Below are 23,557 nucleotides of genomic sequence, written 5' to 3'. Positions count from 1 at the left end.
CATGTTAAGCATTGCCACGATCTCCCAGGTTATTTCTAACAATCCAAACCTACCTAGGTTAGATATGTAAGCCTCATGTTGAGTATTTCCACGATCTCCCAGGTTACGGATAATCATAGATTTGATTGTGTTGTTGTGACTCCATTCTAACTCGTAACCCAACAGGTTCCCTCGCATCTCTTTAGGAGCCTCCCAGCTCAGGTTGAATGAAGTTGACATCACATTCAGTGTATGAATGATTCTAGGTTTCGATGGCCCTATAAAGGAAGCACATTTTTACCAATTTTTATTAAGTGTACTTTATGATATGTCTAAATAGGTCCTATTCATATAGATGACTACTGATGTACATTTCTATACCAGGTAATAATAGGTCTTCATACAGATCATCATCCCCATCGAACCATTTAACTCAGTTAATCAACCTGCAAATTTATGAATACACAGATATGTGGACAAGAAACCAAGTGTCCTCTACTGAGGACACAGTGGCGCGGGCTCCATTGTATAGTTAGTTGTGTTCTCTGGGGATTTAACGACTACAGTGTCCTCTACCGAGGACACAGTGGCGCGGGCTTCATTGTATAGTTAGTTGTGTTCTCTGGGGATTTAACGACTACAGTGTCCTCTACCGAGGACACAGTGGCGCGGGCTTCATTGTATAGTTAGTTGTGTTCTCTGGGGATTTAACGACTACAGTGTCCTCTACTGAGGACACAGTGGCACCGGCTCCATTGTATAGTTAGTTGTTCTCTGTTCTCTGGGGTGGAGGACACAGTGGCGGGCTTCATTTATAGTTAGTTGTGTTCTCTGACTACAGTGTCCTCTACCGAGGACACAGTGGCGCCGGCTCCATTGTATAGTTAGTTGTGTTCTCTGGGGATTTAACGACTACAGTGTCCTCTACTGAGGACACAGTGGCGCCGGCTCCATTGTATAGTTAGTTGTGTTCTCTGGGGATTTAACGACTACAGTGTCCTCTACTGAGGACAAAGTGGCGCGGGCTCCATTGTATAGTTAGTTGTGTTCTCTGGGGATTTAATGATTACACAATATAAAATACATAACAAATATTTCACATCATCAGAAAATACTCTTCTGTTTACTGCTTAAAGTGGACATTCATCGTGAACCTTAATAACTGTTATATAAATTATACACAACTATACTGTATGTCTCCCTAGTTTTTGTTGTGTTGATGTATACTATAGTAACAGAGCCTATGTGTAACATTATCCTGTCCTTTGGAAGTACCTATATGTAAACAATGCTGGTTGACTGATGGAATCTTCAATATATCACCTTATACTGTTACATCTGATATATCTCTGGTGAATTAAGCTGGAAAACTTACGTCCCTCGGCTGTACGGACTGTTACATCAGCAAATGGTCCAGTCCCAAAATTGTTTTGAGCTCTAATGGTGATGTAGTAGTTCATAAAGGGCAACAGGTTGATGATGGTCAGGTTCTGGAGGAAAGATTTACCGTAAAACAGTATATAATAAATGAAGTCTGGTGATGATGAAAATATCTGAATTTACATAACAAAAACTTTTATCTGAATTTCATTATTTCCTACTTTTTTCTTCTTTTTATGCCTTGAACACCCTTTAGTGTTTTCTGTTAATACATTCCTCTTTACACTGTAGGTCACTACCTTTTCGTCATCCTTTATAATATTATATTTACTAGCTATATACCGACATCTGAGTATGTCAATGTCTATGTTTTTTACGTTTTAAATCCAACATCTTAAACTTATTTTTTCATGTAAATATGATATGTGTTCATGACACACCATCCCTCTGGTCGCAACAAAATTAAAATCGCATGGTCAAAAATTTGTCACAAGAAATACACATGCCAAATATGAAAGTCCTACATCCTACCAGTTAACATTTTTCAGAGGTAGGTCAAAGGCCAAAGTCAAAGCCATATGGTCAAAAACTTTGGTACAATCAGAAAAGCCCTGTCACAAGGAACACATATGAGAAATAGGAAAGCCCTACCTCCTATAGAGCAATAGTTATGGGCAATAATATCTTATTCTGAATCGTATCATGGCAGGAATTTTCATTGTAACTTACTGTCTTGTCTTTATTCTCCTCGGTGACAGTCTGAAGGATATTTGAGCCTTCAACATTATACTCTATGACATAGCCTGTAAGTTCTCCATTCAGCTCCGAGGCAAGAGGTGGCCGCCATTTAATGAAAATCTGTGAGCTGTTGTGACTGCTAGCTTCAAGGATCTCAGGAGCTGCACTTGGAGCTGCCAGACAGAACATTGCATACATAGAAACAGTTCAAAGTAATAGTTTAAGTTCTGTGACGTAAGAAATCACTGCCAAATTCATTTCCTTCATATCAAAGGCCAATGCACACTTAACATGTTCATTATTAGCTGATGGAGTTTTGATGAAGATAAAAGCCACAAAATTACCAAGCATTATTTCAAAAAACATAAAGGAAACTCTATTCATTAAACATTACAAATAATCTGAAAGCCACACTCATCATATAAACAATGAAGTTACCTTCAGACTTGGTCCAGAAGATCTCACTCTCCTGACTGGGCATGCTGCGACCCACATAGTTAACAGCAATAACACGAGCCCGGTACATTGTGAAAGGTAGGAGGTTAATAAAAGTACAGGTGGGTGGATCCTTCACAGACATTGCTGTGGACATCTCCTGGGCATTCAACCAGTCCATAGTCGCCACCCTGACAAAAAACAACAGAACATATTCATCCATTGTCACCAATGTAGGAACTACAATAAATTAATTAATGTCAACCATTCAACAAACAGAATACCTTATAGTTATTGCCATCAATTTGACCAACACAATACCTTATAGTTATTGCCATCAATTTGACCAACACAATACCTATTAGTTATTGCCATCAATTTGACCAACAGAATACCTATTAGTTATTATCATCAATTTGACCGACAGAATACCATAAAGTTAATTAATTAATGTCAACCATTCAACAAACAGAATACCTATTAGTTATTGCCATCAATTTGACCAACAGAATACCTAGTAGTTATTGACATCAATTTGACCAACAGAATACCTAGTAGTTATTGCCATCAATTTGACCAACAGAATACCTAGTAGTTATTGCCATCAATTTGACCAACAGAATACCTATTAGTTATTGCCATCAATTTGACCAACAGAATACCTAGTAGTTATTGACATCAATTTGACCAACAGAACACCTAATAGTTATTGCCATCAATTTGACCAACAGAACACCTAATAGTTATTGCCATCAATTTGACCGACAGAACACCTAATAGTTATTGCCATCAATTTGTCCATCAGAACACCTAATAGTTATTGCCATCAATTTGACCAACAGAACACCTAATAGTTATTGCCATCAATTTGACCAACAGAATACCTTAAAGTTATTGCCATCAAGTTGACCAACAGAATACCTAGTAGTTATTGACATCAATTTGACCAACAGAATACCTAGTAGTTATTGACATCAATTTGACCAACAGAATACCTAATAGTTATTGCCATCAATTTGACCAACAGAACACCTAACAATTATTGCCATCAATTTGACCGACAGAACACCTAATAGTTATTGCCATCAATTTGTCCATCAGAACACCTAATAGTTATTGCCATCAATTTGACCAACAGAACACCTAATAGTTATTGCCATCAATTTGACCAACAGAATACCTTAAAGTTATTGCCATCAAGTTGACCAACAGAATACCTAGTAGTTATTGACATCAATTTGACCAACAGAATACCTAGTAGTTATTGACATCAATTTGACCAACAGAATACCTAATAGTTATTGCCATCAATTTGACCAACAGAACACCTAACAATTATTGCCATCAATTTGACCGACAGAACACCTAATAGTTATTGCCATCAATTTGTCCATCAGAACACCTAATAGTTATTGCCATCAATTTGACCAACAGAATACCTTAAAGTTATTGCCATCAAGTTGACCAACAGAATACCTAGTAGTTATTGACATCAATTTGACCAACAGAATACCTAGTAGTTATTGCCATCAAGTTGACCAACAGAATACCTTAAAGTTATTGCCATCAAGCTGACCAACAGAATACCTAGTAGTTATTGCCATCAATTTGACCAACAGAATACCTTAAAGTTATTGCCATCAAGCTGACCAACAGAATATCTTCAAGTTATTGCCATCAATTTGACCACCACAATACCTAATAGTTATTGACATCAATTTGACCAACAGAACACCTATTAGTTATTGCCATCAATTTGACCACCACAATACCTAATAGTTATTGACATCAATTTGACCAACAGAACACCTAATAGTTATTGCCATCAATTTGACCAACAGAACACCTAATGTTATTGCCATCAATTTGACCAACAGAATACCTTAAAGTTATTGCCATCAAGTTGACCAACAGAATACCTAGTAGTTATTGACATCAATTTGACCAACAGAATACCTAGTAGTTATTGCCATCAAGTTGACCAACAGAATACCTTAAAGTTATTGCCATCAAGCTGACCAACAGAATACCTAGTAGTTATTGACATCAATTTGACCAACAGAATACCTAGTAGTTATTGACATCAATTTGACCAACAGAATACCTAATAGTTATTGCCATCAATTTGACCAACAGAACACCTAACAGTTATTGACATCAATTTGACCGACAGAACACCTAATAGTTATTGCCATCAATTTGTCCACCAGAACACCTAATAGTTATTGCCATCAATTTGACCAACAGAACACCTAATAGTTATTGCCATCAATTTGACCAACAGAACACCTAATAGTTATTGCCATCAATTTGTCCATCAGAACACCTAATAGTTATTGCCATCAATTTGACCAACAGAACACCTAATAGTTATTGCCATCAATTTGTCCATCAGAACACCTAATAGTTATTGCCATCAATTTGACCAACAGAACACCTAACAGTTATTGCCATCAATTTGACCGACAGAACACCTAATAGTTATTGCCATCAATTTGTCCATCAGAACACCTAATAGTTATTGCCATCAATTTGACCAACAGAACACCTAATAGTTATTGCCATCAATTTGACCAACAGAACACCTAATAGTTATTGCCATCAATTTGACCAACAGAACACCTAATGTTATTGCCATCAATTTGACCAACAGAATACCTTAAAGTTATTGCCATCAAGTTGACCAACAGAATACCTAGTAGTTATTGACATCAAGTTGACCAACAGAATACCTAGTAGTTATTGCCATCAAGTTGACCAACAGAATACCTAGTAGTTATTGCCATCAAGTTGACCAACAGAATACCTTAAAGTTATTGCCATCAAGCTGACCAACAGAATACCTAGTAGTTATTGCCATCAATTTGACCAACAGAATACCTTAAAGTTATTGCCATCAAGCTGACCAACAGAATATCTTCAAGTTATTGCCATCAATTTGACCACCACAATACCTAATAGTTATTGACATCAATTTGACCAACAGAACACCTATTAGTTATTGCCATCAATTTGACCAACAGAACACCTAATGTTATTGCCATCAATTTCAGTAGATGATAAGTTATTTGATTGTTGAATCGTTTATCCCTTATTTGTTGATTGTTTAAGGAATATTGAGTTAATTATCCATTACCATCTTGACATGAGGTACATGACATTGTTAAACAATAGCAACAGGATACAAAAATGGATCACTTTGCTTTCTTAAACGTCATCCACTTGTTAACTCTTAGATTTATATAAGAAAATATGGAATTTTTTTATGTTATTTGACTTACTTCATTTGAATAACATAAGAAAATATGGGACTGTTGTTTTCCTTGCGACTGTGAGCCCAGCTGACAGTGATGCTTCGCGACTTCAAGTCGGTGATGACTGGTCGCCCTGGGATGGTGGGAACATCTGAAACGTTAATGGGGGACCATTAGTTGATAGTTGTCAGTGCAAGTTTGAGGACAGTGAGAACTGACATTTGTATGCCCGTCCTAGGTGTCAAAACCACTGCAGCATCTACACAAATTACTGCAGGCTTTGTGTATATCAAATGGTAAAAGTATCAATGTTACCTAATTATTTGGCTGTCTGAATCTCATGGTATACCTCTGAGAGTTGATATAGTTACCTTAGTGTGTTGACCTGTACTAAGTAAAAATATTAAACCAGGTCATAGATAAATGTCAATGAACTCACACCTATATAAGTATGTACTGTTGTTTCTGTAAATTTCATATATTTCTTACATCTTTCACAAGTTTGCTTTTTATAACTGTCCAAATACATAAACTATTAACAAGAAACTCCATCACAAATTCTAAGAGATATTACTAAAACAAGAAAATTTCCTTACTTTCCTGTAAAACAAATTTCCAGCAATGTTCTAAGTAAAGAAATAATGATAGCATATTTTACTGATTCTCTTCATGATTATCACACTCATATCACTAAGTGTGTGTAATTATCTCCCTTGATACAATTCACCTCCTTTTTTTCCAGAAGTAATATTTGTGTTGATACAACTACTACCTACCTTGTACAAGAAGTGAGGTAACATTGGTTTCACGAGTTTTCTCGGCACTCTGTGTGTCGTCGGTAAACACTATCACAGTACAGGTATAGTTGTCGCTATCACCAAGGACAAGACTGGATACGACCAGACTGTAAGTGGTCCACACCTCATACTTGTTTCCAGTTGCCAGACTTTGGTCCAGGTAGGAGAGTTTCATTTCATCTTCCCCGGTGATTTCAGTAGCTGACAACAGGAACATATTGTCCTTCTTCCATGTGACCAGAGTGTGACTTGGTTCAAATCCTGATGCATTCACCCGGCATGGAATAGACACATTACTACCTACAATTCCATACACCTGCTCCTGGAAGAAGTCTTGACTGAGAACACCTGAAGAGAAACAAATAATGACTGCTTTTTTACTTATACAAAATCAGACAAACTGTCTGTTGCTGTCCCTTACTGATAACTAACTCCATCCTTGTCGAGAACTTAAAATTTTTACAGATAGTGGGCATGCACTGCATCTGAAAACAAGATCTTTTGTACAAAATGAGATTCATCAGTATATATATTTAAGAAGATTTTTATCTTCAGCACGAACAGTGTTTTCAATTTATGTTTTGCTAAAGATAGACTTCTTCTTAAAAAACATCTTTTGTATTTAAGGTCAAATTCAAAATCATTCTGAATACTACTAGTACCCTACCTCTAGATACTAGGTTATACAATACTTTCTATAAGGATTAGACTCACTCTACAGTGTCTAGGAAGAAAGTACCCTGTACTTAAACATTGTACCCTCTCTGCTAGGACCAGATGTATCAGAGGACTAAGGGCCCCAATTGTTTCCCCTTTATAACTAAATGCCTCTGCCTGTATTCTATTTTTATACGGAACACTGCTCTATTCATTTCTCTAATTGATTATAATTACAATTTGAATTTTCTGTGGGAAACTGAATTTCTTCGATAATAAGGAGACAAGTTTTTTGCCATTTAGGTATTTCAAAGTTTTGAATCACAAAATTTCATTAGGATGATTGCAGAGAGGGAAGCAAGACAGCTGAGTCCATAGAGCATTATATACTTCACATGTTTGGTGAATAGCTCAATGATCCTTTCTCAGGGTGGTTTGTGTGTTGTCAGGGATCCGAAATTAGAAACCATCCTGTGCTGTTGTGGTTGTGTGATTAGACAAGATAGTGGACCCAAATGGCAAGCAATGAACCTCCCTTATTATGTTCAGTGAGCAATCCACCAGAGCTACTACAAGGAGAACCTGTCTAAAAACTGTGTAAAGGCACTAAATCCAGCAGAGAAAGAAAGATTCATCATCTCTTTAACTACTACATGTAACATGGGGTAAAATAATAGCAAAATTGTCTCATTCTTTTGATTTCAAAAAAAGATTACCGGGTACTTTAGCTGGAACTTTTCATATTTGTTTAAGATATCTATATGACCGATTGTTAGATGCAGCCTTACCCAGCCTTATTAACCTACAATAGTTTGTATGTTGCTGTATATCAATATAATCTGTACATGTACATGCAGGCCAGAACCATGTGGTCCATATGGCCGCCAATGAAATGCATCAATACACCAGATTAAATCATTTGCTGCTAAAATAGCAGTTTTAATGAATAATTAATGTTTGGTTATGACTACACTCATTTTACTTCAGTGCTGAGTCAATGCTAAAACACATTGTATGAAACAATATACATCAGGCCTAAATGACTACAACATACATACAGGAATATAAAGGTTACATACTGTACAAGTTGATACTGTCAACAATCATACTTCTGACCTGGTAATTTCCCCTATTTTCAATATAGTGTATTCTTCTCTTAAGATAATTAGACAACAATCAACAGTATGATTGATTTAGGATTACCTCCCCTGGAAAGCTACATTTACATTCCTTTGTGATCAACTTTCCTACCCAGCTCATGAATCAAATGCAGTAAATGAGAAAATTGTATAAGCCAAAGCTTAATTTTGACATGCATTAGATATGTCTTCAAGGCACTGGAATGTGATGAGGAAATTATCTATATCTGATGTAGCATACTTACAGTTGTGTCACCATTGAAGCTACCTTTAAACCTTCAGCATTATATAATTCAAGTCCCATTCTAATTCATCCCTTATATTTTTTAACAGCAGATCAAAATTCAAATCAAGAGCATCGCTGTTGATATGAAAAATAACATGCATGCACAGTAGTCTCACTTTCTATACTTTTCATCACAGATGAGACAACAAGTAAATAACTTGGACTTCATTTAAATTTGATTGAAAATTCTGTTCTTTTTCTATATTTATGTTAAATCATCAATCCCAGTAACTACTGCAACCAACAATCACAATGACAACATATAGCTCTATTTCAGTAATTTGTATTTTTGGAGCAATGCACACCTCAGTGATCATATCAGTCAGAAAAGAGATGGTGACATGATTAAATTTTATTCCAAAGTGAAATATATGTGTTGCATCTACATATCATATTATATTTTGTATGCTGTTAAAATCAGATTGCATCCCTTTCTGATCTTATCCCTGACATTCTACCTGTGACCTGTAAATCATATCAAAGTTGGCTGACGATTTACATTCAAAGACTGATTACACAGAATTGACTATTACAACACCCTTGTCCCCAAGCTTGTATAATTACTTAGCTATATTACCATAAGTTTGTTCAGTACAATCCAGCCTGGTTACCTGTTTTTTATGATAAAGAATGTGTGTGGAAAAGACATTAAAATCATGGTTTTTGATCATAATATCTGAAATTGATTTTATTTCTCTGGATTATTCTACAGGCTTCAGGCCCTGTTTTGGTAAAGGGTATGCTGGGTACACATATATAACATTGTATTTCAATTACATCAGTAATACTGGAGGATGCCTCAGGTATACACATACTTATAAGGAAATCTTGCAGTTACAAATCTATGTTGGTAGTTGTGCCATGGGACCTTAGTTAATTATTACTATTGCGGCTTTATTTATGCTCACAATACACGTCACTCAGACCAGAGTTTGGTTTATTTACATATCCTAAACACTATATGTATATACATGGACATATGTTCTCATGTTTGTCTATAACTCACTAATTCTTTTTCCCACACTAACTACACTCTAAGTACCTCATTGCATGAATGACAACGGCATTGATGAGTCAAATTAACACACAAAAAACTGTCACTTTAGATTGCCAAGATAATTCACATGACTCAACTGATTTTAAGCTTAGAGGATCCAAATCTCTTTCATGCTTTAAGCCATATATATACACGTGGGTAATGTGGAATTTCTGTAAAGTTGCCACAAATGCTTTTGTATGTTTTAACTTCTGGCTACGCATAAACAAAGTGTTAGTACACGAGTTGTATTAAAATGTTTCTACCACAATGTGTATGTTACTCATGTGTATTTTGTTACAAATGATTAGTCTCTATCATGTCTTCACAGCACCAATTAGGTTTTCACACCTGTACACAGCCAATTTGCAATTTGTAATTATTTTACACAGGAAACATCCACAGTCTTGTACCTTTGATGGTACCCACTTTGTACCTGCTAATTTATAGCAGATCACCTTTCTGACACAGCAATAGCTTCAACACCTTGTAAGAAATTAGACAGATTTAGAGACCACAACTTTTTTATGTCAGTTCTCAAAAAGATCACCTAAGATATATGATGAATGGTTTTCTGATTGCAATCTGAAGCCTGTGGCAGTTTATCTGGCACATATAACAAAACTATTTTTTGTACCTGTCCGCTACCTTTGCAATTTGTAGAGATCAGAACAGCTTTGACTTACAGGACAATTACGGTAGATATTCTTGTGTATAACAAAACATAAAAAAAATTTTTTGTCTATTTAAACACCCAGACATTATCCATTCTTAGCTTTCTTTAACAACAAAATTATTTCATAATCACAAAAAACAATTTCAAACATTTATTTCAAAATTAGAATTTTTAATCCTAATTTTTCCTCCAGTAAATTTTGATTTATTTAAGGACATTCACAGTAACGGGCATGGTTTGCTCACCTGAGACAGGTGTTGAACACACTTCAATCTGATCATCTGTGCGTGAGGCTGTATTATTTACTGGGTATTTAACTATGGCCCCCTGTCCCTCCCTGGCATGTGACATATTACTGAAAGGCCGATTACCACTGGAGATCTCTCTGTGACCATGAATGAGGCTTAAAGCTGGTGTTACATGGTATCATTCTGGAGTGCTATTATACTCCACTATCACGAAACAATTTGTAAGATTGCACATCATTCTTTCTTATTGAGACTTAAGTTTGTGTAATGCATGAAGATCCGGTATCTTATCCCGAATTTGTATAAGTAAGTCTTGCATAAAGTTATTCAACCTATTCCTGTTCTTAAAGTGCAGTTCAGGATGAAATGTTGATAAAGGTAGACCGCCAGATAGAACATTGTAATTAAGTATAATATTCCTGATAGCTTCTGCATAAATTTGCATATCAATAAATTTCAGTTCTTAAAATGCTGAGTTAACAAGCTTAATTAGTTGAATTGTATTACCATTCCACTGTATAATAATATTTTTATATGAGGGTGGGCAACATCCCATTAACAGGTATCTTTGTATGGTATATACACGTACAACATCCCATCAAAATAATTTTTGTATTGAGTTGTACAACCTCCCATTAGAAGACATTTTTGTATTGAGTTGTACAACATTCCATTAGAAGACATTTTTGTATTGAGTTGTACAACATTCCATCCAAGGACATTTTTGTATGAAGTATAACAATGATAATATTGCAGTAAAGCTTATTTTTGGGTATATCACTGAAAATTATTGACATAATATACATGTATTCCTTTTTTACTAGTAAATCACATTTTTGTTCATGACTGTCTAACTAACATGTGAGTGTAAAATAATACAGATGGTGAATGAACCGTGAAGTTTTAAAATGCCAAAGCAAACATCTGAGGAATGAAATATTTGTTATTGATTCAGGAGGAAGTCCTATAAATGAAGTAGAGGAAACAAGAAGTGAGTCAATAAACTTGTGGTAAACCCATCTAAGGTTAGGAACTGTTCAAGTGTGGGTGAAACCTGGTCTTATCGCAGTTCTGATCTGTCACACACAAGAAAATCTGATCCTCACACAAAAAGACCGACAGACATGGACTAAAGCACACTATTTTCTTTCTGTTTACTAACAGACTCGCTGAAACAGATGAGTAAATCAGTTTATTTTTATCTTTTGTATAAACTGAAGACTTAGACAATACATCCTAGCTATACTATGCCTATATGTATGTTCAGATAACAAATATCTTCCTCACATGGGTACGTTTTTACATATTGCAAATTAAAAGATTATGGTGTCAAATTTTTACATTGAAGTTACCTAGTGAATTCCTACAGTTCTTTTTTCTTTCCTCTAACTAGTATATCAGTTAAAAACCTACAGTAAATGAAAAATTCAAGTGTTTCTGTTCTACAAATTAATCCATTTATTCCATCCATGATACAGAAGAAAGAGAATGACTGATAGAAAATAAATATATAGTTAGAGCCTAAAACCTGGGTTATTGAGGTTATATAATTGCTGGATAAAAAACATTTTATTTTCAATCTCACTATGCTGATTAAGAAACTTAAAGTTAATTAAAAATTTCCCAGTAAGTTACATGTTAACTCTGTCGATGATAATTGATTTTTCTAAAGGTTTATTTTGAAGAACTAATGATATATCACTTCATTCCACAACTAAAACAACCTTTATAATTTCTGAGCATCACATTTTACAATCTCAGGTGAAGATCAGAGTTGTTTGGTTTGATTTGCACCCTTGGTCACTTGTGTTTCTCAGGTGTAGATCAGTATTGTATGGTTGGATTGGTACCCTGGGTTTTTTGTGTTTTCCAGATGAAGATCGGTGTTGTGTGGTTTGATCACTACACAGGTCACTAGTGTGTCTGAGGTGAAGACCGGAGTTGTGTGGTTTGATCACTACACAGGTCACTAGTGTGTCTGAGGTGAAGATCAGTATTATATGGTTTGATCACTAAACAGGGCCATTTGGGTGTCTGAGGTGAAGATCAGAGTTGTGTGGTTTTATCACAACACAGGGCCAATGGTGTGTCTGAGAAAGACGAGATTGCATACAGATCTTTTCTTTCATGGTTCAGTCCTTGGGCATGGTACTTTACCTCATTGACTCTAGAAGCATGTCATGGGCCTTCTGTATGGTGTTCTGTGAGGTAGCCACCAGTCACTAAAGGGACACCTTGCCTTAATATTATTGCTGTTGACTGGACAATTAAGCAAACAAACCTTGAAAACTGAATTTGTTCATAAAGTACTGTGAATGAATGTTGACAGCACTATTGGAATGAAGTGTGCAAAAGTATTCTTTTCGATGTTGATGTTAAAATATGAACTGTCAATGATTAAAACAACAACTACAGCTTTTGTTTAAATGTATTCATAAAAAACCAGACTGAAAGTATTTATACTTTGATCTAACACTAATCCTGTTTAAATGTTCACCATAAAGTCAGGAGTCAGCTGGCTTCTGTGTACATACAACCACAACCCTGATTTCAACTAACCCGTTTCAAATGTTGTCCAGAAGATCAGTGACCAGCTGGTTTCTGTCCAGACATCCTACATACATATACATTGTACACAACTACAACCTTATTTGACCTTACACATCTGTTCTGTATCTATGGTAGCTAGTATATAGAGAAGTATAAAATTGTATACCATAGGACAAATTAAGATTCCAGCATCTGGTCTAAAGTTATACATAAGTGGAGAGGAAAAAAAATCAGACCCCACAATATTTACAGAGCAAAAGTTGGACACAACCCCCTCCCTCAATGATAATTCAAAATAGTATAAACTTCTCTATGTAGCTGTTGTCTTATTGGTTGGCTATTGAGAAGTTAACTTCTATTAGTATCTATGGGATGTTAAGGTATACTTTGTCTCACAAACGATGAACATCTTAATTACCTTTTGATTGAGCAAAAATCTACACAATTATACTAATCAGCTTGACTTGACACCAAAGTGAATTTCTTGTCATTACCAGAAGTGAATGGACAGATGGGTCGTAATAAGGATAACCAAGTTTTAACACATTTTATCATTAGGCTGCTATCCATCAGCTGTGTTAGCCGAGTATAGCATTTATAAGTGGAGTGTAGCAATAACATTAATAATATCTCATTTCCTGGAACAAAACATCTCAAAAACCAACATATTACCAATGGTGATAATTTATCTGTGCTAATGTTGTGTATGGTTTACATAATTGTATTTGATCCTTTAGAGTTTTTTTTCAGAAACAGATTTCAAAACATTTCCTTCTGCATGTCCAGAATTTATCTGTACCATCTTGATGTCCAGCATTTACCATTAGCTTCTTTGTAAAGCATGTCCAGAATTTAACAGTAGCATCTTCATAAAGCATGTCCAGAATTGAACAGTAGCATCTTCATAAAGCATGTCCAGAATTGAACAGTGGCATCTTCATAAAGCATGTCCAGAATTTAACAGTAGCATCTTCATAAAGCATGTCCAGAATTGAACAGTAGCATCTTCATAAAGCATGTCCAGAATTTAACAGTAGCATCTTCATAAAGCATGTCCAGAATTTAACAGTAGCATCTTCATAAAGCATGTCCAGAATTTAACAGTAGCATCTTCATAAAGCATGTCCAGAATTTAACAGTAGCATCTTCATAAAGCATGTCCAGAATTTAACAGTAGCATCTTCATAAAGCATGTCCAGAATTTAACAGTAGCATCTTCATAAAGCATGTCCAGAATTGAACAGTGGCATCTTCATAAAGCATGTCCAGAATTGAACAGTAGCATCTTCATAAAGCATGTCCAGAATTTAACAGTAGCATCTTCATAAAGCATGTCCAGAATTTAACAGTAGCATCTTCATAAAGCATGTCCAGAATTTAACAGTAGCATCTTCATAAAGCATGTCCAGAATTGAACAGTGGCATCTTCATAAAGGATGTCCTGAATGGTACAGTAGCATCTTCATAAAGGATGTCCAGAATTGTACAGTAGTAGGTGAAATAGTAAAAGAACTATGGATGAAATTTTACACAGTTCAATAGATATGCTTGTTTCCACTTAACCTGTAACCAGTACAGGTATTCTGTGCAATTTTGTGTCCTGGATAACCCCATTATGTAGTCAATATTTCAACAATATTGTGCCAAATCATTAATTATTGGCAGGTTAAGGTCATTTCTCTGGATACTATCCAAACATTTCTGTGACCAAAAAAAATCATGGTGGATGTGCATATGTGATTGTCATACTGTCAGATTGTGCCTGCAGCATGTAATTACAGGTTTGTGGTAGTAATTATAAAATGTCAAACAAGCAGAGCCAACTGTTTACCATATCACAGTACAGAATATATAAAGTTTATAGAGCTTTCGTATACAATTCAGGCAGAAAGAGAAGAGCAACAAAACAGAAAACATAGATTCAGAAATTAAGGCTGTTTTCAAAATCCACAAAGATAAAACCAACCAACAAATAACTTTGTATGTATCAGAAAAAGTGAACACACAAAAATTCTGTGACAGAGTGTCACACTTAACGGCCAAAAACTTCATCTCGTTAGTCAAATTTACTGATAATGGACATGCATTTATGCATGAGCATGTCCATATATAGAATGCTTGCAGTACATGTTTGGCTATTGAAATGTGTGATCTTGATTGGAAATCCTCACCTGATGAGGCGCATTGTACATGTCATCTTTTACACACAATGAATGGTACAACAACATGCTACAGTATTTTCTCCAATAGCATAAACCTATCATACCTCAAACTACATACATTACATCCTTGTATCTTTATTCCTCTGAAAATAATTGCAACCTCACTCTACATTTTTAATCACTATTAATCTTTTGGAATAAATAACAGACAATGCCTTTTCCCAAATTGGCAATGATTAAAATATTTCTTTCTTTTGAAATTAATTGAAGCTTGGCTATATAGGCTGTTATTGATTCTGTGATGGGAGCTCGGAGATTCAGGGGCTATCTCTATTCTGTACCACTATCACAAGTCTTTGTTATCAGAATTCTTTGTCCACAATACAATGGATACTGACAGTTTCTCCTACAGCCAGCAAAGCTTAAGGCATAGGACTTCACATTAGTTCACTTCCATGTATTGTGCTACTGTAAAAATGATTTTAATTGAGCAAACTTCAAAATTAAAAAAAGATTAATTAAAAGTTCACTATTGTACTTCTAGTTCTGGACAGTATAAACAAATTAGTAGAGCTTGATTAACTATAAGTGGTAGACTACTCATTTTCAACATCACAGCAGGTAGAAACCAGGGTATTTATCATAAAGGGCAGACAACTCTTTGAGTTAATTTGATTTAATAACAGACTTGAGTGTAAATATAGAATAGATAAAACAATGGGGAGACAATTTGTACACTACAATGATTAAATTGAAAGTGCTTTTTAAGCTCAATATTAACTTGTAAATGGAGATGTAACTTTATAACAATTATGAAATTGGCTCACAGAATACTTATGATTTGATAATGAGAAATGATTTTGGTTGGATAATCTGTCAATAGTAATATATATTACAAACTAAATAAGTAATAATTCCCATGAATGAAATCCCTTCTTGAAACCAGCTATGGGAAATATAGTTCTGTGATACTGGCCAGATATCTTAATTTATAGAGGTTGTACTTGGTAAACAAAAAAATTAAATTTTGAAATTGGAACTGTTGTATGAGGCAGCTACAGGAGAAAGAGTTGGTTGTTTAGGTATTCTGGAGCTCCTGCCTCGAGGTATTTCTGTACCTAAGCGTCTGTTTGATGACAGATTGTGTGTAAAGAGGTCCTAGAGTGTATACTGACTGTAAGTAACTGATACTGTTCTATCTAATACTGGTATTTACAGATAAGGTATTAAAGGATTTACTACTCAAGTAAACAGATTTAGGATTACAGCTACAGGCTCTTAAATATAGTGATATAATAACTTCTTAACCAAATGTATAGAACCTGTCTACTGGCTATACACTTGTAGCCCCATATGTTGTATTCCCTGTAATTTATTCCAGTGAATATCTATAATTAAAGATGTAACAGACATAATATAAATTATTTTTATCATATACACATTATACCATGATAATGCTGACACCATTTTTGGTACATATCCACTATAGGTATATATATCTGTAGATTACTTAATGCCTTGAAACACCATTTGCCTATGCCTTGGATTACTTGGTGATAAGTTATTTTCCCTGCTGCTGAAGATATTAAGACGGCATGCTCATATATAATTTGAAACGTATCTTTGCAATTATATATTTCCCACTATTCCTTCTGTGATATCGTTCTTTGTGTTATATTTTTTATATGTTTATCTTAAAAACAGCTCTTCTGAGCTAACGTGACCTGTTTTATTGTAACATGACAAAACATCAAATTTCTTGTATTTTGTACCCCATGAACATGTAGTTTTTTGCTTGTTGACAAAAATTACTCTTATCAATATTCCAGATGCAATACTTTGGTATTTTAGTAAGGATTTCATTTAATTTATTTTTTCTATAATCTGTGAAGGCCACTTTATAAAGCTTGTTTTCCTATCAAAGATTTCATACATGTGTGTTTTAGTCACAGACATGTTCACAAAAAAGTAAATATATGTATAACATTGCCCGGTGACAACAGACAGCGGACTTCCATCACCTGTACAGAATAACCCCACCTACACCAAACTGACTGATTAATTAGACACCAATAAAATGCTCCTAAGTATCCAGGTTTACTTCACATGATAATCTACGTTACCTGTAGTGATAGCAAATACACCTGGTACAGACATTGCAAATTTCCAGTAAATTGTAAACCCACTCTTACAACACCTCTCTTATCATAATGATACTGACTAGATCTCTGACAAACTAAAGGCAATCTGAACTACATACAAGTTTATGGAAATTGATGTCCATACACGAAAAAAAAATTTGACTAGAAATCATTCCTACCAAAATGTGTCTCAATCCTTTACTTGAATTCTACTCATTATCCTAGACAGTATGTGATGTACATCTATCCTAATATTATTGTAAACATACACTCCCACCCCTGGATCTGTCCTAGACAGTATGTGATGTACATCTATCCTAATATTATTGTAAACATACACTCCCACCACTGGATCTGTCCCAGACAGATGTGATGTACATCTATCCTAACATTATTGTAAACATACACTCCCACCCTGGATCTGTCCTAGACAGTATGTGATGTACATCTATCCTAATATTATTGTAAACATACACTCCCACCCCTGGATCTGTCCTAGACAGTATGTGATGTACATCTATCCTAATATTATTGTAAACACAGACTCCCACCCCTGGATCTGTCCCAGACAGTATGTGATGTACATCTATCCTAATATTATTGTAAACATACACTCCCACTCCTGGATCTGTCCTAGACAGTATGTGATGTTCATCTTTCCTAATATTATTGTAAACACAGACTCCCACCCCTGGATCTGTCCTAGACAATATGTGATGTACATCTATCCTAATATTATTGTAAACACAGACTCCCACCCCTGGATCTGTCCTAGACAGTATGTGATGTACATCTATCCTAATATTATTGTAAACATACACTCCCACCCCTGGATCTGTCCTAGACAATATGTGATGTACATCTATCCTAATATTATTGTAAACATACACTCCCACTCCTGGATCTGTCCTAGACAGTATGTGATGTACATCTATCCTAATATTATTGTAAACACAGACTCCCACCCCTGGATCTGTCCCAGACAGTATGTGATGTACATCTATCCTAATATTATTGTAAACACAGACTCCCACCCCTGGATCTGTCCTAGACAGTATGTGATGTACATCTATCCTAATATTATTGTAAACATACACTCCCACCCCTGGATCTGTCTTAGACAATATGTGATGTATATCTATCCTAATATTATTGTAAACACAGACTCCCACCCCTGGATCTGTCCTAGACAGTATGTGATGTACATCTATCCTAATATTATTGTAAACATGCACTCCCACCCCTGGATCTGTCCTAGACAGTATGTGATGTACATCTATCCTAATATTATTGTAAACATACACTCCCATCCTTGCCACACATCATTATTTACACCATCACTTCCTCTATAAACACAGCTACATAGGGCCTGGGTAATCAGGCTTGCTAAATGAGCACCTGCTTTTGGCACAGATTCTGGAATGAGGCTGAAACCAGATGATGCATGTACAAATGTATTACCCCAGAAAATAGTTGTGTATACAGATTTATATTATTAACAATTATTTGACCTTCATATGTCATCTGGTATACCAAAAATAACAACACACTGAGTAAAACAAACATGGTATCACATTAGTACCCTACTTTTCCTGCCATGAATGAAAGTCAAGCTACAATGTAAAGAAATATGCTGTATATTTTTGCGCTCAGAGTGCTACGGGCGATTCATCAGGTACAAAATTGTCCTTACAATTCTGCCCTGTAGCAAGACAATGAAACAGAAGACATCAGGCTACTTGGAGTAACACAGACCACAAAGCACTTTAAGCAGCTAAAGGACGAGTGTCGTGAGCCCTAAGGCATTAAAATGTTACTATCTAAAACCTGGACTAAAGGCGGTAATTAGGTTTAGTCTGTGACTGTGAGTCAATATTGGTGTGATTGAGGAAATAGCCAGTGGAATTAGGAACACCCTGACAGCTCTATAATCCACGATCAATGGAGTCAGGGTATATAGGTTCAATGAGTCAGGATAGGGTCAGATGGTGCTATACTCTCTCAGCCAAGGATATCCGGCTGACTGCAAGGCCGGCAACCTTAATCTTCTCACAATAAATGTTAGCTTTACCAAACAGTATAGAAAATCCTATCACATATTACAGAAATGTGAATTACAGTGACGTGCCATAAGTCTTTCACATTTGTTATTTTACTATTTATTTTTTGTATTTCTAACCATTTCACAATGAATTTTCCCGACTTCGTTTATAAATAATATTTAATAAAACATATGTACACTTGTGGAGAATTGTTTCCTGTTTCATCTCATATCATTTCCATTGTATTCCTTTGTGTATTGCCAGGAAAATAATTTATTTGCAACATGCAATTTTCAGTATGCCATTTTGATGTGATTTTGGTGACCCTACATAGGAAAATGGTGTCACATGGAGATTAGCAGTGTAGATAATTTTGTATAACTTGTGAAATAATGGATATTGCGAGAAGAAAATATGGATATCATTGTACAAAATGACCAAATTTTGTCAAAATCCGTCCCTAAACGAAGTCAAGAAAATTCACTGAAGAAAGGTTAGAGATATAAAGAATATAGCATAAAATTTTAAGAACATGAAAGACTTATGGAATGTCACTGTATATTCAAGTCAACCAACAATATTTTGATGAATGTCCCTGTCCTCACTGGAAGATGATAGTTCTCAATGAAGTACCACCAGCTACTACAATGAAACACCATCTGGCTTTTGACAAAGCAATAAAACAAACACGCAAGATTTTGCCTCAGACAAGTCTTATGAAACTCCACAGTTTTTTTATCTTGCAACAAATAATGGGTAATGGTTACATATTGTAAAGATATATGGATGTTATTGGAGTCAATTTAATTCTTTCCTGCAAATTTAGACCCCATGTTTAACCAACTTACATCATCATATTTACTGTCATGTAGTTCACAAGGAAAAGAGGAGGCTGGAGTTTTCTTCTTTCCTTTCTTATGTATTCTTTTTAAAAATTACACTAAATAATAACAGTGGTTTGAGAATTCTGGTGATATACCAATCAATCAAGTCAGTAAAACAATGATATACTTCTGAATTTTTTAACCAGGGTTACTATACTATGGATTTGTGATGTAAATATCACTCACACGAAGAAGACAGTGTCCTTTCAGAGTGAGGAAATGATATGCAAGGTTGTTATCAATCAATTTCATGCATGCAGGGTTTGTTTGATAAGTGATGCGATCAGCATTCCTATTCTCGCTTTTATATAGGTATAGATGAAACATGCAAGTCACACATACTGAGAATACATGTACAGTATATTGATCAAAATTGTTTTTAATTCACAAATCAAATGATGTGTATCACATGTATTTCTAAAACTGATTTCAAGTCCTTTGTGTAGCCCTACTCCTAATAATAGTTTGTATTCTTCATCTTTAAAGCTTTAGATTTGTAAATAAAGTAAATACAAAACTAATAATCAAGTAATTAAGAAAGTCATCACTATATATTTCTGCAATGAAGTGAATTAATTATACATAAAAATGTCTTTACATCAACTACTGGACTATATAAAAGAGTAAAGTGTATTTCTGCCTTGTGCCCAATCACTCAGATTAACAAAGCTAACCATGTTATTAGAAGCCCAGTAGCTTTGGTCTGTACAAAGATCCCCAGTTCTTTTTCCAATACATAAACTAACTTGTTCCTAATCTCCAGCTGCATAAAGTTTTTGATTGAAACCTCCTGACTGTACAGAATTCTTCAGTGACTTGATTAAGAGTACAAGCACATTCTGAGAGCTTTATCACACATTATGCCAGAGAAGCAAAAAAATAAGGTTGATTGTTTTTCCAACAAGTTATCAAGCTTATTTTTTTCAAACACTAATGCACAACATTCTGTTTTAGAGAATCAGGCGGAAATTGGTTTGAAAGGTAATCACTAGCTATGTGGAGCTCAGTGAAATATTAACAGTCCAGGAAGTAGTTATCTTGAAATTTGGACGAGAGCAAAATCTACCGAAAACAAACGCCAACTTAGCCTTTTAATGAAGAGCTCTCAAAATATATGTAGGACCCTTCACTAGAGCAAGAATGTTTATTTATAGCTTCAAAAGAAATTTTCAGACATAGAATATACATCATATACCTCAGATACAAGATCTGATCAGATAATGATCTCTCAGTTTAAAACAATGTACAAGATTCTGTTCATTTGCCTGATACAAGCATACATTTCTGATGGAAATTTATATCTTCATGCACTGATTAAACATCCTGTTCATTATGTCTTTTCTTCAACAACCCTTTAGGAACTTGCAGTTTTCAAGTACTTTATGCAGCCATATTTTTAGGGCCAATTTTTTTAGTTAGTCACACTACAACTTAGGTCAGGCCTGATAACAGTGTTCATGGAGTTAGGTGGTAAAGTCACACTACAACTAAGGGCATGTATATTCAAAGACATCAGATAAATGGAGAAATTATAGTCATAATACATCCTTTTTATATCAAGTTATCATATAGTAATAATATAAATTATCATTAACAGGTAAGATCATCCCTGAGCACACTAGGTCCCTCAAAATTGAACTCAAAGCACTAGTCACTTTTAATGAGCTCTGGGTCCCTCAAAACTAAACTCAAAGTACTAGTCACTGTTATGTTTATCACCATTTATAAATGTATGTACCGGTAATTCCAATTGGATCTTTTTACTTTTAAAAGGAAACATATCATTGATTATTTGGAAAGAACACTGATTGGACAATTCTTTGTTCTGTGGTAATGTTTGTGGTGAGACAAGTTTCATCACCATACATGTAGCAACTCGAATGAAATATCACAGATATCTGGTATTTAAGAGGATAACAGAAAAATCAATAGTTTTATCAATTCTTCTTCCTCATATGTAGCCAATGTGTTAGACAGTAGAAACACCATCACAGACACTACCAACATCTAGTCATACATTGAATTCAGTCCTCAGACTGGGGCACAGTGACCAATATGCATGAATGAATTGCATTCACAAATTACTGACGTTGTTTTCAACATTTAAAATATGGCAGCATGCAGATCAATGCAGACAAATATAGCTGTGACCTTTTACAAGAGTGGGTTGAGTAAAATCAATTTTCTAATTGTGAACCGTCCAGCTTTCCAACTAACTAAAAGGGGAGACAAGAGAGCTTCACAGCAGAGCTTCACCAACTGTAATATTAAAGATGTGTAACAGGAGAGTAAAGATTCCATTACCTAAATGTTTTATGATAAGATCACATATAACATTCGGTATCCAGATCACGTCACATCCAGGTATTGTTAAATTGTCACAGGTGTACACAAGAATGTCTACATATATAGTGGTATATGGGTGTGTTTACACATTTCATATTTACATCTTAAATTACCGGTTATGAAGGTATCTTGTCCTTATCAGTTACATACTTTACAAAGTTTTGGATCTAATCAATATATAAACAAGAATTCTTCAAAATGTATAATATGCATGCTTTGAACCAAAACATGTATATAATTCGGAGGAAATATTCTGAAATTCCAAGCATATACTATTGCAATAATGTGTAAAAGGCCCATCCTATTCAGAAATAACTGAATCTATAAATATAACTTTAGGAAATGCACCATAAATATATTCTGAAATGAGGATAAATTAAAATTGGCTAAGGGTTATATTTAAGTGTCCTACAGTGTATAATGTGTAGGCGTAATGTTTTTCACTGCACAGTAACAAAATTTAAAGGGCTATTAAAAAACAGGCTTGGAGGATATAGTATATGTATACCTATCACCATCTGATTAAGGTATGACAATCAACAGTGATCAGCCAAGTTTAGTATTGTGTTTTAACATAAACAATACACTCTATGAACCACTACCAAACCATTGTGTACTCTATGTAAATGTAAGCTCTTTGTAAGCTGGCAATAACAAAATCTGCACCCTGATACACTAATTAGAGGTCTAACATGACACTAACATCTAAACAACACACAGGGTGTAAAGTTGTCACTCTGTTACTTATAACATATCAGTGCTCCCCATTACCCCCCAAATGAGGGTACAAACCCCCAAATTCTCGTG

At 35.0% G+C, this 23,557-nt stretch overlaps 1 protein-coding gene across 1 annotated transcript in view; it reads right to left on the bottom strand.

Moving 5' to 3' along the window:
• The window catches only part of LOC132544996 (tyrosine-protein phosphatase 99A-like), a 39,072-nt gene extending 28,344 nt beyond the window's left edge, over nucleotides 1-10,728 (bottom strand). Inside the window, exons 1-7 of the mRNA XM_060208661.1 lie at nucleotides 10,623-10,728; nucleotides 6,563-6,931; nucleotides 5,814-5,937; nucleotides 2,536-2,723; nucleotides 2,089-2,270; nucleotides 1,355-1,532; nucleotides 54-257 (exon numbers count right to left, since the gene is read on the bottom strand). Coding sequence (XP_060064644.1) covers nucleotides 54-257; nucleotides 1,355-1,532; nucleotides 2,089-2,270; nucleotides 2,536-2,723; nucleotides 5,814-5,937; nucleotides 6,563-6,931; nucleotides 10,623-10,728 — 1,351 coding nt within the window. The remainder of the gene's footprint in view (nucleotides 1-53; nucleotides 258-1,354; nucleotides 1,533-2,088; nucleotides 2,271-2,535; nucleotides 2,724-5,813; nucleotides 5,938-6,562; nucleotides 6,932-10,622) is intronic.
• Nucleotides 10,729-23,557: the final 12,829 nt, after the last annotated feature.

This window comes from Ylistrum balloti, unplaced genomic scaffold (genome assembly GCF_031769215.1).
Source record: "Ylistrum balloti isolate Yb309-2 unplaced genomic scaffold, AGI_CSIRO_Ybal_v1 Utg369818, whole genome shotgun sequence".
NCBI classification, from domain to species: Eukaryota; Metazoa; Mollusca; class Bivalvia; order Pectinida; family Pectinidae; genus Ylistrum; species Ylistrum balloti.
This window is presented reverse-complemented; position numbering and strand designations above follow the sequence as displayed.